Source organism: Aquarana catesbeiana, linkage group LG11 (assembly GCF_042186555.1).
Source record: "Aquarana catesbeiana isolate 2022-GZ linkage group LG11, ASM4218655v1, whole genome shotgun sequence".
Taxonomy (NCBI): Eukaryota; Metazoa; Chordata; class Amphibia; order Anura; family Ranidae; genus Aquarana; species Aquarana catesbeiana.
This window is the reverse complement of record NC_133334.1, coordinates 283,586,485-283,604,161: the sequence shown is the minus strand read 5'-3', so window position 1 is coordinate 283,604,161 and position 17,677 is coordinate 283,586,485. Positions and strand designations below refer to the sequence as shown.

Below are 17,677 nucleotides of genomic sequence, written 5' to 3'. Positions count from 1 at the left end.
CCAGTGCCACGTATTAGTATCATCTGTTATCAGTGTCACGTGTCATCAGTGCCACGTATTAGTGCCACATCAGTGTCACATGTCATCAGTGTCACGTATCAGTGCCATCTGTCATCAGTGTCAGTGTCATCAGTGCCACGTATTAGTGCCATCTGTCATCAGTGCCACGTATTAGTGCCACATCAGTGTCACATGTCATCAGTGCCACGTATCAGTGTCACGTGTCATTGTCCTGGTGCTCCAGGGCCTTGAAAAGTGTAATAGGTAGTCAACAAGTTAGATGTGTCATTTATGCTCCTAGAACCCCTGAAGGTGCTCACTGCATGTTGGGCCTCTCTATGTGGCCAGGCTGTGGAAAAGTCCCACACATGGGGTATCGTAATACTCAGGAGGAGTAGCAGAATGTATTTAGGGGTATTATTTGTGGTATATACATGCTATGTGAGAGAAATAACCTATTACAATGACAATTTTGTGGGGAGAAAAAATCTTCATATTGCAAAGAATTGTGGGAAAAAATGACAACATCAAAAACCTCCCCATGCATCTTACTAAACACCTTGGAATGTCTACTTTCTAAAAAGGGGTCATTTGGGGGGTATTTGTACTTTCCTGACTTGTTCGGGTCGCAAGAAATGAGAGGCCGCCAGTACATCAGGTGTGATCAATTTTTTATGATTCGCACCACAGCTTGTAGACTCTCTAACTTTCACAGAGACCAAATAATATCCACTAATTTGGGTTATTTTTACCAAAGATATGTAGCAGTATAAATTGTGGCCAAAATTTATGAAGAAAAATTAATAATTTGCTAAATTTTATCACATAAACTAAGAAAAATGCGGCTTTTTTCAAAATTTTCGGTCTTTTTTTCATTTATAGCGCAAAAAATAAAAAAAACGCAGAGGTGATCAAATACCACCAAAAGAAAGCTCTATTTGTATGAAGAAAAGGACAAAAATTCATTTGGGTACAGAATTACATGACTGAGTAATTGTCATTCAAAGTGTGAGAGCGCTGAAAGCTGAACATTGGTCTGGGCAGGAGGGGGGTTTAAGTGGCCGGTAGGAAAGGGGTTAAATGGCATTTGTGTAAAGGGGTCCTAGAGGAGGACATGTGGCAGAATCTGAGGACCCTCTAAAATGGAACAAAAATAGAGCCAGTACACAGGACTGTGACAAGATCGCTCCTTGTTACAAGAATTAAAGAGCTGAACCCCCAAAACAAAAATGTAAAATATTCTTATCTTATCAGCCTTTAGATATGACGGCTGCATTCCTTTTCATTTTTCATGCTTTTTTCCCCTTTATTTTCCCCCTGGCAATTCTGCAAATATTACACCCCCTGTCCTGGTGGCTACTCTCTCCCCTCCACTTTATCCATGAAAGGCACCAAAGTTGTCACCCAGGCTGGACTACAAACATGTCTTCCTCTTTTTTATCTCCATTGTGGGTGGAGGAGGGGTCAGTAGTTTACAGAAGGACGATAACATTGTTGGTGTTTTCTGTTCAGCTCACATGAAAGGACATTTCTGGTGAGATCAATGGGAATTTTCTGTTCTTGCTGATAGTTCTCTTAAAAATGAGGACTAATGCAGCCACCACATCTAAGGACTGGTAAGCTTGTAGTCAGGTGCAGTCTACTTTCTCCACTGCAGATGGCGCTCAACTGCAGCGGAATAGCAGTGAGAAGTCAAGAGGAGCCTGGTTCCTCTATGGTTTCCAGGGTCACTGGGGAAGCCATCCGATTGGATGCTACCTCCCCACGTGACTCTAGCAGCCATCTTGGGTCAGACAGAGCCTATTTAAGGCCCTGGTTCCCAGGTTTAGCACGCATTCACTCATAGGTAGTGTAGGGACAGGTCACCTGTCTATCGGGGACAATATTAGTGGCAGGACGAGGTTCCAGGTGAGAAGGGAAAGGATAGGGCTCGCAATCTTCTTGGGCATCTACCCATTTGGACCCCATTCTGTTACTGGGAGTGAGGTAAGAAAGGTACACTGACTGGTGGAGGCTCCGCATGTCCCTCCTAATGCAACACAAACACCTGTAAGTATGTAGGACAAGGGAAGCCGTGTACAAGATTACACACAAGGGGCTCATCTCTGAGTTGGGGGATTCTTCACATGACCCTCACCTGGTCCCGGGCATTGGTGAGCACGCCTTGGGGTGAGGTGTTATCCCCGTGTTACATGGACACCACCTGGTGTAGCCAAAAGAACCCACCCAGTGGGCAGTCCTCTCATCTGACCCAGAACTTGGCACCTAACAAGTTAAGAAACACGGAGGAAAGGACCTTCATCACCCACCTCCATGTATGGATCTCTGTCTATACACGGATCTCTGTCCATACACGGATCTCTGCCCATACACGGATCTCTGTCCATACACGGATCTCTGCCCATACACAGATCTCTGCCCATACGCGGATCTCTGCCCATACACGGATCTCTGTCTATACACGGATCTCTGCCCATACACGGATCTCTGCCCATACACGGATCTCTGCCCATACACGGATCTCTGTCCATACACGGATCTCTGTCCATACACGGATCTCTGCCCATACACGGATCTCTGTCCATACACGGATCTCTGTCCATACACGGATCTCTGCCCATACGCGGATCTCTGCCCATACGCGGATCTCTGCCCATACGCGGATCTCTGCCCATACACGGATCTCTGCCCATACACGGATCTCTGCCCATACACAGATCTCTGTCTATACACGGATCTCTGCCCATACACGGATCTCTGCCTATACACGGATCTCTGTCTATACACGGATCTCTGCCTATACACGGATCTCTGCCTATACACGGATCTCTGTCTATACACGGATCTCTGCCCATACACGGATCTCTGCCTATACACGGATCTCTGCCTATACACGGATCTCTGTCTATACACGGATCTCTGCCCATACACGGATCTCTGCCTATACACGGATCTCTGCCTATACACGGATCTCTGCCCATACGCGGATCTCTGCCCATACACGGATCTCTGCCCATACACGGATCTCTGCCCATACACGGATCTCTGCCTATACACGGATCTCTGCCCATACACGGATCTCTGCCCATACACGGATCTCTGTCTATACACGGATCTCTGCCCATACGCGGATCTCTGCCCATACACGGATCTCTGCCCATACGCGGATCTCTGCCCATACACGGATCTCTGCCCATACACGGATCTCTGCCCATACACGGATCTCTGCCCATACGCGGATCTCTGCCCATACACGGATCTCTGCCCATACGCGGATCTCTGCCCATACACGGATCTCTGCCTATACACGGATCTCTGCCTATACACGGATCTCTGCCTATACACGGATCTCTGCCTATACACGGATCTCTGCCCATACACGGATCTCTGCCCATACACGGATCTCTGCCCATACACGGATCTCTGTCTATACACGGATCTCTGCCCATACACGGATCTCTGCCTATACACGGATCTCTGTCCATACACGGATCTCTGCCTATACACTGATCTCTGTCCATACACAGATCTCTGCCTATACACGGATCTCTGTCTATACACGGATCTCTGCCTATACACGGATCTCTGTCTATACACTGATCTCTGCCTATACACGGATCTCTGCCCATACACGGATCTCTGCCCATACACGGATCTCTGCCTATACACGGATCTCTGCCTATACACGGATCTCTGCCCATACACGGATCTCTGCCCATACACGGATCTCTGCCTATACACTGATCTCTGCCTATACACGGATCTCTGCCCATACACGGATCTCTGCCCATACACGGATCTCCGCCCATACACTGATCTCTGCCCATACACGGATCTCTGCCCATACACGGATCTCTGCCCATACACTGATCTCTGCCCATACACGGATCTCTGCCCATACACGGATCTCTGCCCATACACGGATCTCTGCCTATACACGGATCTCTGTCTATACACGGATCTCTGCCCATACACGGATCTCTGTCTATACACGGATCTCTGTCTATACACGGATCTCTGCCCATACACGGATCTCTGTCTATACACGGATCTCTGTCTATACACGGATCTCTGCCTATACACGGATCTCTGTCTATACACGGATCTCTGCTCATACACGGGTCTCTGTCTATACACGGATCTCTGCCCATACACGGATCTCTGTCTATACACGGATCTCTGCCCATACACGGATCTCTGCCCATACGCGGATCTCTGCCCATACACGGATCTCTGCCCATACACGGATCTCTGTCTATACACGGATCTCTGTCTATACACGGATCTCTGCCTATACACGGATCTCTGCCTATACACGGATCTCTACCTATACACGGATCTCTGCCTATACATGGATCTCTGACCATACACGGATCTCTGCCTATACACGGATCTCTGCCTATACACGGATCTCTGCCTATACACGGATCTCTGCCTATACACGGATCTCTGCCCATACACGGATCTCTGCCCATACACGGATCTCTGCCTATACACGGATCTCTGCCTATACACGGATCTCTGCCTATACACGGATCTCTGCCCATACACGGGTCTCTGCCTATACACGGATCTCTGCCTATACACGGATCTCTGCCCATACACGGATCTCTGCCCATACACGGATCTCCGCCCATACACTGATCTCCGCCCATACACGGATCTCTGCCCATACACGGATCTCTGCCCATACACGGATCTCTGCCCATACACGGATCTCTGCCCATACACAGATCTCTGCCCATACACGGATCTCTGCCCATACACGGATCTCTGTCTATACACGGATCTCTGCTCATACACGGATCTCTGCCCATACACGGATCTCTGCCCATACACGGATCTCTGCCTATACACGGATCTCTGTCTATACACGGATCTCTGCTCATACACGGATCTCTGCCTATACACGGATCTCTGCTCATACACGGATCTCTGCCTATACACGGATCTCTGCCCATACACGGATCTCTGCCTATACACGGATCTCTGCCTATACACGGATCTCTGCCTATACACGGATCTCTGCCCATACACGGATCTCTGCCTATACACGGATCTCTGCCTATACACGGATCTCTGTCTATACACGGATCTCTGCCTATACACGGATCTCTGCCTATACACGGATCTCTACCTATACACGGATCTCTGCCTATACACGGATCTCTGCCTATACACGGATCTCTGCCCATACACGGATCTCTGCCCATACGCGGATCTCTGCCCATACACGGATCTCTGCCCATACGCGGATCTCTGCCCATACACGGATCTCTGCCTATACACGGATCTCTGCCTATACACGGATCTCTGCCTATACACGGATCTCTGCCTATACACGGATCTCTGCCTATACACGGATCTCTGCCCATACACGGATCTCTGCCCATACACGGATCTCTGCCCATACACGGATCTCTGTCTATACACGGATCTCTGCCCATACACGGATCTCTGCCTATACACGGATCTCTGTCCATACACGGATCTCTGCCTATACACTGATCTCTGTCCATACACAGATCTCTGCCTATACACGGATCTCTGTCTATACACTGATCTCTGCCTATACACGGATCTCTGCCCATACACGGATCTCTGCCCATACACGGATCTCCGCCCATACACTGATCTCTGCCCATACACGGATCTCTGCCCATACACGGATCTCTGCCCATACACTGATCTCTGCCCATACACGGATCTCTGCCCATACACGGATCTCTGCCCATACACGGATCTCTGCCTATACACGGATCTCTGTCTATACACGGATCTCTGCCCATACACGGATCTCTGTCTATACACGGATCTCTGTCTATACACGGATCTCTGCCCATACACGGATCTCTGTCTATACACGGATCTCTGTCTATACACGGATCTCTGCCTATACACGGATCTCTGTCTATACACGGATCTCTGCTCATACACGGGTCTCTGTCTATACACGGATCTCTGCCCATACGCGGATCTCTGCCCATACACGGATCTCTGCCTATACACGGATCTCTGCCTATACACGGATCTCTGCCTATACACGGATCTCTGCCTATACACGGATCTCTGCCTATACACGGATCTCTGCCCATACACGGATCTCTGCCCATACACGGATCTCTGCCCATACACGGATCTCTGTCTATACACGGATCTCTGCCCATACACGGATCTCTGCCTATACACGGATCTCTGTCCATACACGGATCTCTGCCTATACACTGATCTCTGTCCATACACAGATCTCTGCCTATACACGGATCTCTGTCTATACACGGATCTCTGTCTATACACTGATCTCTGCCTATACACGGATCTCTGCCTATACACGGATCTCTGTCTATACACGGATCTCTGCCTATACACTGATCTCTGCCCATACACGGATCTCTGCCTATACACGGATCTCTGCCTATACACGGATCTCTGCCTATACACGGATCTCTGTCTATACACGGATCTCTGTCTATACACGGATCTCTGCCCATACACGGATCTCTGCCCATACACGGATCTCTGTCTATACACGGATCTCTGCCTATACACTGATCTCTGCCCATACACGGATCTCTGCCTATACACGGATCTCTGCCTATACACGGATCTCTGCCTATACACGGATCTCTGCCTATACACTGATCTCTGTCCATACACTGATCTCTGTCTATACACGGATCTCTGTCTATACACGGATCTCTGCCTATACACGGATCTCTGCCTATACACGGATCTCTGCCTATACACGGATCTCTGCCTATACACGGATCTCTGTCTATACACGGATCTCTGCCTATACACGGATCTCTGCCTATACACGGATCTCTGCCCATACACGGATCTCTGCCCATACACGGATCTCTGCCCATACACGGATCTCTGCCTATACACGGATCTCTGCCTATACACGGATCTCTGCCCATACACTGATCTCTGTCCATACACGGATCTCTGTCTATACACGGATCTCTGCCTATACACGGATCTCTGCCTATACACGGATCTCTGCCTATACACGGATCTCTGCCCATACACGGATCTCTGCCTATACACGGATCTCTGCCTATACACGGATCTCTGCCCATACACTGATCTCTGTCCATACACGGATCTCTGTCTATACACGGATCTCTGCCTATACACGGATCTCTGCCTATACACGGATCTCTGCCCATACACGGATCTCTGCCTATACACTGATCTCTGCCTATACACGGATCTCTGCCCATACACGGATCTCTGCCCATACACTGATCTCTGTCTATACACGGATCTCTGTCCATACACTGATCTCTGCCCATACACGGATCTCTGCCCATACACGGATCTCTGTCTATACACGGATCTCTGCCCATACACGGATCTCTGCCCATACACGGATCTCTGCCTATACACGGATCTCTGTCTATACACGGATCTCTGCCTATACACGGATCTCTGCCCATACACGGATCTCTGCCTATACACGGATCTCTGTCTATACACGGATCTCTGCCTATACACGGATCTCTGCCTATACACGGATCTCTGCTGAACCAGTTAACTCTCAATCCATGTATGGCCACCCTAGAAATCCTGATTTCCAGGAATAGCGGCTACAACAAACAACTACCACTTTAGCAGCTGCTACAACATTGTCCTTTGTTACACGGAGCGTTACATAATGGCGGATCGCGGGTTCCACACTCACCTGAATGGGATCGAATACGGGAGCGTTGTCATTGGCGTCTGTTACAGTGATCACAGCTTTGGCGAAGGTTTCAAATCCCTCCCCCTCCTGGTCCGCGGCTTTGACAGTCAGAGTATACACAGGATACAGCTGAGAAGAATATGATAATAAAAGTCATTAATAAATATTATGTATCGGAAATACAATCATTGTGTGTTCTTCCCTGAATATGATGACCCCTCTGGGTACGACCCCCCCGAAAGAGGACCTCTGCTTTGTCCATGCAAACCCCCACACACCTTCCTTTCCTCTCATTGGTTGTCCTCTTCACCCTCCTTGGCTGGCCATACACTAGTAGATCTTTGAATGAATGTTCGTAATAAAATTCTCATCAGTACGTTCGATGACTTTAGGAATGTCGTTTGAAAGGACTTCAAAGGTTCTTCTGCTTTTAACATTCGATTTTGGAATAAAAATCACATTCACTGTTTCAAATTTGTTTGAAAACAAATTTCCATGTTACTTATTGGAATTTTCTTGTTGCTTTGAGCCGAAAACAATCACTGATTTTAGCCAATTAACTATGTGATCCAATTAAATAACATTCCCGAAATCTAGTGTGTGGCCAGTTTGGACTCCCCGTGTGACCGCACTGACTGGGGTCACATGATCCTCCATACTCTGAAGTACCGGATATTTCCCGAACGGAGCTGTAAAGACGAGATTTGTGCTGCCGGGACATCCGTGTGCTTTGCCCTGAATGGGAAGTCGTGATTCTCATGGACCGAACGTCTAGAACTTGAATTTGGGGCATCCTGAGACACTTTTAGACACTTTCACAGAATGTCGGCGCCAGTTGCTCTCGTTTTGCCAAAAGAAAGTTGGTCCAAATTAGCTCCAATTTTTTTTTTGTGTACTGCACCTATATCATACCTATACTGCACCTATCCCGCCTATACCAACCCTATACCGCAATATATCAAACTTTTACCGCATCTGAACCACATCTACCTTGCACCTATACCAACCCTATATCATACCTATACTGCACCTATCCCACCCCTATATCATACCTATACTGCACCTATATCATACCTATACCGCACCTATATCATACCTATACTGCACCTATATCATACCTATACTGCACCTATATCATACCTATACCGCACCTATATCATACCTATACTGCACCTATACTGCACCTATATCATACCTATACTGTACCTATACTGCACCTATATCATACCTATACTGCACCTATACTGCACCTATATCATACCTATACTGCACCTATATCATACCTATACTGCACCTATATCATACCTATACCGCACCTATATCATACCTATACTGCACCTATACTGCACCTATATCATACCTATACTGTACCTATACTGCACCTATATCATACCTATACTGCACCTATACTGCACCTATATCATACCTATACTGTACCTATACTGCACCTATATCATACCTATACTGTACCTATACTGCACCTATATCATACCTATACTGCACCTATACTGCACCTATATCATACCTATACTGCACCTATACTGCACCTATATCATACCTATACTGTACCTATACTGCACCTATATCATACCTATACTGCACCTATACTGCACCTATATCATACCTATACTGCACCTATACTGCACCTATACCGCACCTATATCATACCTATACTGCACCTATACTGCACCTATATCATACCTATACTGCACCTATACTGCACCTATATCATACCTATACTGCACCTATACTGCACCTATATCATACCTATACTGCACCGATATCATACCTATACTGTACCTATACTGCACCTATATCATACCTATACTGTACCTATACTGCACCTATATCATACCTATACCGCACCTATACTGCACCTATATCATACCTATACCGCACCTATATCATACCTATACTGTACCTATACTGCACCTATATCATACCTATACTGTACCTATACTGCACCTATATCATACCTATACCGCACCTATACTGCACCTATACTGCACCTATATCATACCTATACTGCACCTATACCGCACCTATATCATACCTATACTGTACCTATACTGCACCTATATCATACCTATACTGCACCTATACTGCACCTATATCATACCTATACCGCACCTATACTGTACCTATATCATACCTATACTGCACCTATAATATACCTATACTGCACCTATACCGCACCTATACTATACCTATACTGTACCTATACTGCACCTATACCGCACCTATACTATACCTATACTATACCTATACTGCACCTATACCGCACCTATACTATACCTATACTGTACCTATACCGCACCTATACTATACTTATTCTGTATCTATACCATACCTATACCGCACCCTTACTGTACCTATACTGCACCTATACCGCACCTATACTGTACCTATACCGTACCTATACCGCACCTATACTGTACCTATATCATACCTATACTGCAATTATACTGCATGCAGGTTAACTAAAGCTGTCAGTAAAGAGTAGCTGCAGTCTGCTCACATAATTTGTAATAAAAACATCTTTACCATTCTGAAGCTTCCCTCCAACCACTTTGCATATTATTTTATATATACTGGGATTCTGTACTTGCCAAATATGCTGCAGAAATCTCCCTCCACTGAGTCTGGCTGCAGCCATTTTAACTGTGGGCAACTGAAGCTGCTGCTTGTTCACTTCCTGCATTTACACAGAAACACAGAGGCACACCTCCAGCCCTGCAGCTCTTATTGGCCCTCTTATGACTCATCCCTCCTCCCTTCCTGGCAAACTCTCAGAAGAGTGAGAGAGAGAGCTGTACATGATGTCATAAGCCTAGGCTAATGACCAGACAGGAAACAGGAAGTGGCTGTATAAGGGATTTACTGGCAGAAAAAAAGGTTTTACTATCCAAAGTTAAAACAACAACAACAAGGGCAGAAGATTTAATAGATGGAAAGATGAAAAATGACTGAAGTTCCGCTTTAAGTGCATTGATGCTCCTAAAGGGCCCCAATGATAGCCGGCAGAAGAACATCTCAAAGGACTGCCGCTCCTGTAATAATCATTCCGCATCCCCCTTTGTTCTTTTGTCCCCTCCCCCCTTACCATCCTACTTCTCTTTGGGCAGTGCATACCCAGTCTGTTCAGGATCAGCACCACCGCCATAAATACGCTCTGGCAGTTCCAGCACTCGGGAGATTCAACTTTACTGCTCCTGATTGCTGCACTGAGGTGACCTTGTTATTGTCTATACTGATCTGGACCCCACATGTCATCTCATGCCGCGTCTTTACCGATGATCACAAGTTTGTTTTCTCCTGCTTTAGTGCTGGTTTTCTTTGGTATGGCGCTACTATTGGGTACTAAGTGTTACTTTCCCAGCCTGGTGTGTCAGAGGGGCTGAGGTTCTGGAGAAGGTGGAGGCAAAGAACAGAGGACCCGTCCTATCCAGTGGCTCCCATAGGGGGCGGCACTACACTTGCAAAACTATTTTATTTAGAATTTGGCGCATTTGTTGATGTAAAAGTGGTGAATCTTTAGAACCACCTGAATTTGGCGCAGGAGTTGCTGTCAGAACCAAAAGTCTTGCAGATGCTTCATGAATTTGGGACAATACATTGACTAGAAGGATTAACGCCAGAAAAGTGACGCAGCAGCTTCACTAAATTCCCCCAAATGTCTTCCAGCTCCTGAGTGTGCATAACATTAACACAGAGCAGAGCTTTGAAGGTAATTCTTGTAAATACCTCAAATTCTTCTATTACTGTCATGTGTGAAAAGTGAAATTATGTGCAGCGCTCAAAACATGGAAATACAAATGTATACAAACGAATGTACACTGTGCAATGACCACAAAAACTAATAATAATGAAAATGTGAAATTCACCCCCAAACTAAAGTCCATGTGTCATCATACAAAAGTTGTTTTAAAACATAAACATAGCAGTCTTTAAATAAACGGTGAAAACAAATTGTGTGGATAGAAGTGGGATTCCACGTGACATCAATGTTGAGGTGAGGACACGGACAATAGAACCACCACCGGTTAGTGAGGAGGCTTACCGGAGTGAGAGGACCCAAATGGGCAAATACTCAGTGAGTCAACAAGGCTTATGGTGCAACCACCAAAATATGGGACCTCCACGTCTGAGTTCCAGATCAAGTTGTAAGGCAATCCAATTGGTCAAGAGATGTCACCAAGAAGAGATCTTCAGAAACAGCCAACTTGTCAGACCAAATCCTCTCAAGTGTTCAAAATATCATGACCAAAAAAAGAAAATACTCCACATAGTGTGAATCCGTATAACCGTAAAATGTATTAAAAGAGAATTGGAGACACTCACATTTAGAAAGTGAATCAAGTGCTTAAAATTGAAGTTTAGGGGTAACGCAATGACATCAGCAGGGCTCCTCCCTGATGTTTATACGGATTCACACTATGTGGAGTATTTTCTTTTTTTGGTCATGATATTTTGAACACTTGAGAGGATTTGGTCTGACAAGTTGGCTGTTTCTGAAGATCTCTTCTTGGTGACATCTCTTGACCAATTGGATTGCCTTACAACTTGATCTGGAGCTCAGACGTGGAGGTCTCATATTTTGGTGGTTGCACCATAAGCCTTGTTGACTCACTGAGCATTTGCCCATTTGGGTCCTCTCACTCCGGTAAGCCTCCTCACTAACCGGTGGTGGTTCTATTGTCCGTGTCCTCACCTCAACATTGATGTCACGTGGAATCCCACTTCTATCCACACAATTTGTTTTCACCGTTTATGTAAAGACTGCTATGTTTATGTTTTAAAACAACTTTTGTATGATGACACATGGACTTTAGTTTGGGGGTGAATTTCTCATTTTCATTATTATTAGTTTTTGTGGTCATTGCACAGTGTACATTCGTTTGTATACATTTGTATTTCCATGTTTTGAGAGCTGCACATAATTTCACTTTTTACTTATTCCTTGATTTACACTTGTCTTAGTGTTGTACTGGCTGCTACTAGATATATGTCAGCGCGATATACACCAATTATTTCTATTACTGTCAGTCAAGTGTCAAAAGACTGCAAGCGCAATCAGCACCAGCTCTGGAAGCTGACAAGGAAGCAGCTGTGACAGTGGAGAGGAACGCCTCACACTTCAAGCTTTGTTTTCAAAGTAAGAAATAATTCTGGGTTGTCCCCTAAATCCTGCACAATTAAGAATAAGTTGTTGCCCAACCATGACCGGTACTCTTTATTGGACTTCTCCATCCACACCTATCAGTTTAGTTCTAGACAACTGTCAGGATTTTCCACCCCTTCCTGCAAATACCGGAATAAAACCCCCCACTTTCTAGCGGCTGTATCTCCCAATGATTGTACATTACGGGGGGATCCATCACTGGAGGAAGACACCAGTATCTGTGGAATGGCAGCAATGGTTAGCCGGGACTGTGAGTGGTGGTGGGGATTCCTCGCCACTGAAGATCCAAAAAGATATCACAAACCTCGCGGTCCAATCCGGCGGTCACAACGCTGATCAGTCCGGTGGCCTTATCGATGGTGAACATTGTAGGGGTTGGTAAAGGGGGATCCTGATTTGTGATAGAGTAGCCGAGAATTCCGTTATTCGTGTCCACGGTGTCATCGGCGTCTGTTGCTGTGACATTCATCACAGGAGTCCCTAAAGGGGGAGGAGAAGAGACATTACAATGGAAGTATCCGGAGGGAGTGCCCATAGGGAGTGCCGCTTCACTAAAGTCATCACATGACAACAAACCCCTCCCCCCCCCAGAACCCCAGAGGAGGCCGCGGGGGATGGGGGGCCTGTTTTATGGACACACTTAGCCAGCTTGGGAGAGAACACACACCAGAACATGGGGAGGAACCAGGAGTGCCGAGGAGGGACCCCAGAAGAGGAGGATCAGGACTGCCCCTTGCAAAACCACTACAGAGGGCAGGTGGGTACGACGTGTCTGTTATTATTAAGGGATTAAACCTTTAATGCCGCGTACACACGGTCGGACTTTTCGTCTACAAAAGTCCGACAGCCTGTCCGACAGACTTCCGGCGGACTTTCAGCGGACTTGCAGCAGACTTTCTAACGAACGGACTTGCCTACACACGACCACACAAAAGTCCGACGGATTCGTACGTGATGACGTACACCGGACTAAAATAAGGAAGTTCATAGCCGGTAGCCAATAGCTGCCCTAGCGTGGGTTTTTGTCCGTCGGACTAGCACACAGACGAGCGGATTTCGGGGTCCGTCGTACTTACGACGTAAAGATTTGAAGCATGCTTCAAATCTAAAGTCCGTCGGATTTTAGGCTAAAAAAGTCCGTTGAAAGTCCGGAGAAGCCCACACACGATCGGATTACCAGCCAGCTTTAGTCCGTCAGCGTCCGTTGGACTTTTGTAGACGAAAAGTCCGACCGTGTGTACGCGGCATAAAGGTTGTACAAAGGGCATCCGAAAAAAATGAGCTGCAAAGCAACTGCTTACGGCAGGATGTAAAAACACGTTATTAGTAGCTTTTTGCATTGACATTAATGTGTGTTTAGCCGCATTAGCTTTTAGCAGCGTTTCTCTGCCGGGATACAAACTCAATGGTTCCCTATGAGAGCCGACTTAACGAATCCGACTTTCAGCCCAGTGATTTGAATTGAGGTCTCATCCAAGTCGGATCATCATGATCTGACTTGTGGCATGTGACTTGTGCTCTGAGGATCTTGAAGAGAAAGCCCACGGCAAAATTAAAAAAAAAAAAACGGCGTGGGGTCCCCCAGGCCCTTTGAGACTCTGCAACATTATGACATCACGGGATGGTCACGCTCCTTGGCTGTATAAGAACCGCAGAGAACAGAGCTGGCACAACGATGGGAGCCAGTGGCAGAGGAGGTTAGCAGTGGGTCAGCAGCGACCGAGACCGAAGGAAGAAGAACAGAGGAAGAAGACCGGAAGAAGAAGTCTGGAAGAAGAAGTCACCACTAGAGGGAGAAGTCTGGAGGAAGAAGACACCACTAGAGGGAGAAGACCGGAGGAAGAAGACTGTAGGAAGAAGACACCACTAGAGGGAGAAGACTGGAGGAAGAAGACACATTGAAGATTTTTAATAAAGGACTTGTCACAACCGTATCTTGTTTTTATTTACACTACACTAACTTTTTTGGGGAGAATGGGTAGGGGTACAATGTACCCCATGCTCATTCACATCGGGGGGAGGAATCTGGGGGCCCCTTTGGTTTAAAGATTCTGGTAAGCCCCCTGCCCGCAGATCCTTACAACCACCGTCCAAGGTTGTCGGGAAGAGGCCCTTGTCCTCATCAACGTGGGGACAAGGTGCTTTGGGGGGGCAGGGCCCCCCTGCCCCAAAGCACCCACCCCCTCATGTTGAAGGCATGTAGCCTGGTATGGTCCAGGAGGGGGGGGGGCACTTGCTCCATCCCCCACCCCTTTCCTGACCTGCTGGGCTGCATGCTTAGATAAGGGTCTGGTATGGATGTTGGGGGGACCCCATGCCGTTAGCGTGGGGTTAGTCCAGACCGAAGGGTCTGGTATTGTCTTTGGTGGGGGGGGGGGGGACCCACGCAATTTTTTTTTTTTGGCATGGGGTTCCCTTTCAAGTTTCATACCAGACTCAAATGGACTGGTATGGATCTGGGGGCGGACTCCACGCTGTCTTTTTTTAAATTTTGGGGTGGGGTTCCCCTTCAAGATCCTTAGAGCACAAGTCACATTCCACAATTCGGGTCATGATGATGTTGTATTCGGCCTTAGGCCGCGTTTATCAGCATCAGATGTCTTTACAGCTGTAACGCTGGTCTTCAGAACGCGATGGCCCTGGGGGGTTTGGAGCTTGAAAAACGCCTCTGCCACCTACAGCTCCAAAAAGCCTAATGTGCATGGACACATAGAACAACATGGAGAGGAGTTTTTAAGCTGCAAAAAAACCAAAACATCTGATGCTGGTAAGTACAGCTGTAAAAACGCTCCGTGTGCATGAGGACTTACAATCACTTTAAAGATAAGTCCTAAAACAAACAAAAAAAGACAACTTACCCGGTTTGGACCCCTCGGTCACTGTGCCTTCAAACACCGGCTGGGTGAAGGACGGACGATTGTCGTTCTGATCGGTCACTTCAATAATAATCTCAATGGGGGTCTCTACTTGTTGCCCATTTGATGAGACGGCGTAGAGCAAGACCTGAAACAAGAAGGAACAATCTATTATTATAGAATCGCCTTGTCTGATGTACAGTGCCTTGAAAAAGTATTCACACCCCTTGAAATTTCCCACATTTTCTCATGTTACAACCAAAAACGTAAATGTATTTTATTGGGATTTTATGTGATAGACCAACACAAAGTGTCACATAATTGTGAAGTGGAAGGAAAATGATAAATGATACAAATAAATATGTGAAAAGTGTGGGGGGGGGGGGGGGATTTGTATTCAGCCCCCTTTACTCTGATACCCCTAACTAAAATCTAGAGGAACCAATTGCCTTCAGAAGTCACCTAATTAGTAAATAGAGTCCACCTGTGTGTCATTTAATCTCAGTATAAATACAGCTGTTCTGTGAAGCCCTCAGAGGTTTGTTAGAGAACCTTAGTGAACAAACAGCATCATGAAGGCCAAGGAACACACCAGACAGGTCAGGGATAAAGTTGTGGAGAAGTATAAAGCAGGGTTAGGTTATAAAAAAATCTCCCAAGCTTTGATCATCTCACGGAGCTCTGTTCAATCCATCATCGGAAAATGGAAAGAGTATGGCACAACTGCAAACCTACCAAGACATGGCCGTCCACCTAAACTGACCGGCCGGGCAAGGAGAACATTCATCAGAGAAGAGCCAAGAGGTCCATGGTAACTCTGGAGGAGCTGCAGAGATCCACAGCTCAGGTGGGAGAATCTGTCCACAGGACAACTATTAGTCGTGTTCTCCACAAATCTGCCCTTTATGGAAGAGTGACAAGAAGAAAGACATTGGTGAAAGAAAGTCATAAGAAGTCCTGTTTGTAGTTTGTGAGAAGCCATGTGGAGGACACAGCAAACATGTGGAAGAAGGTGATCTGGTCACATGAGACCAAAATTCAACTTTATGGCCTAAAAGTAAAACATTATGTGTGGGGAAAACTAACACTGCACATCACCCTGAACACACCATCCCCACCGTGAAACATGGTGGTGGCAGCATCATGTGGTGGGGATGGTTTTCTTCAGCAGGGACAGGGAAGCTGGTCAGAGTTGATGGGAAGATGGATGGAGACAAATACAGGACAATCTTAGAAGAAAACCTGTTAGAGTCTACAAAAGACTTGAGACTGGGGCGGAGGTTCACCTTCCAGCAGGACAACGACCCGAAACATCCAGCCAGAGCTACAATGGAATGGTTTAGATCAAAGCATATTCATGTGTTAGAATGGCCCAGTCACAGTCCAGACCTAAATCACATTGAGAATCTGTGGCAAGACTTGAAAATTGCTGTTCACAGACGCTCTCCATCCAATCTGACAGAGCTTGAGATATTTTACAAAGAAGAATGGGCAGAAATGTCCTCTCTAGATGTGCAAAGCTGGTAGAGACACCCCCAAAAAGACTTGTAGAGAAAGGGGGTTCTACAAAGTATTGACTCCGGGGGGCGCCATACAAATACCCCTCCCCCACACTTTTCACATATTTATTTGTATCATTTATCATTTTCCTTCCACTTCACAATTATGTGACACTTTGTGTTGGTCTATCACATAAAATCCCAATAAAATACATTTATGTTTTTGGTTGTAACAAAATGTGGGAAATTTCAAGGGGTATGAATACTTTTTCAAGGCACTGTATTACAGAAATTGGGAGGAAATCTTGTTGCTAAACACAATGACTTACCCCAAACCTCACCCCCAACTGAAACCATTTGGACCCATCACCCAGTGACGTCATCCCGCTGTGTCACTCCCGGAGAGATGTCACATTATAGGAAACTACCATGCTACAAGAGATCCATTCCA

General features: G+C 46.4%; 1 protein-coding gene across 1 annotated transcript in view; it reads right to left on the bottom strand.

Moving 5' to 3' along the window:
* Window positions 1-17,677, bottom strand: part of LOC141112874 (cadherin-1-like) — a 75,880-nt gene that overhangs the window by 36,388 nt on the left and 21,815 nt on the right. Inside the window, exons 6-8 of the mRNA XM_073605977.1 lie at window positions 15,731-15,875; window positions 13,177-13,352; window positions 7,691-7,819 (exon numbers count right to left, since the gene is read on the bottom strand). Coding sequence (XP_073462078.1) covers window positions 7,691-7,819; window positions 13,177-13,352; window positions 15,731-15,875 — 450 coding nt within the window. The remainder of the gene's footprint in view (window positions 1-7,690; window positions 7,820-13,176; window positions 13,353-15,730; window positions 15,876-17,677) is intronic.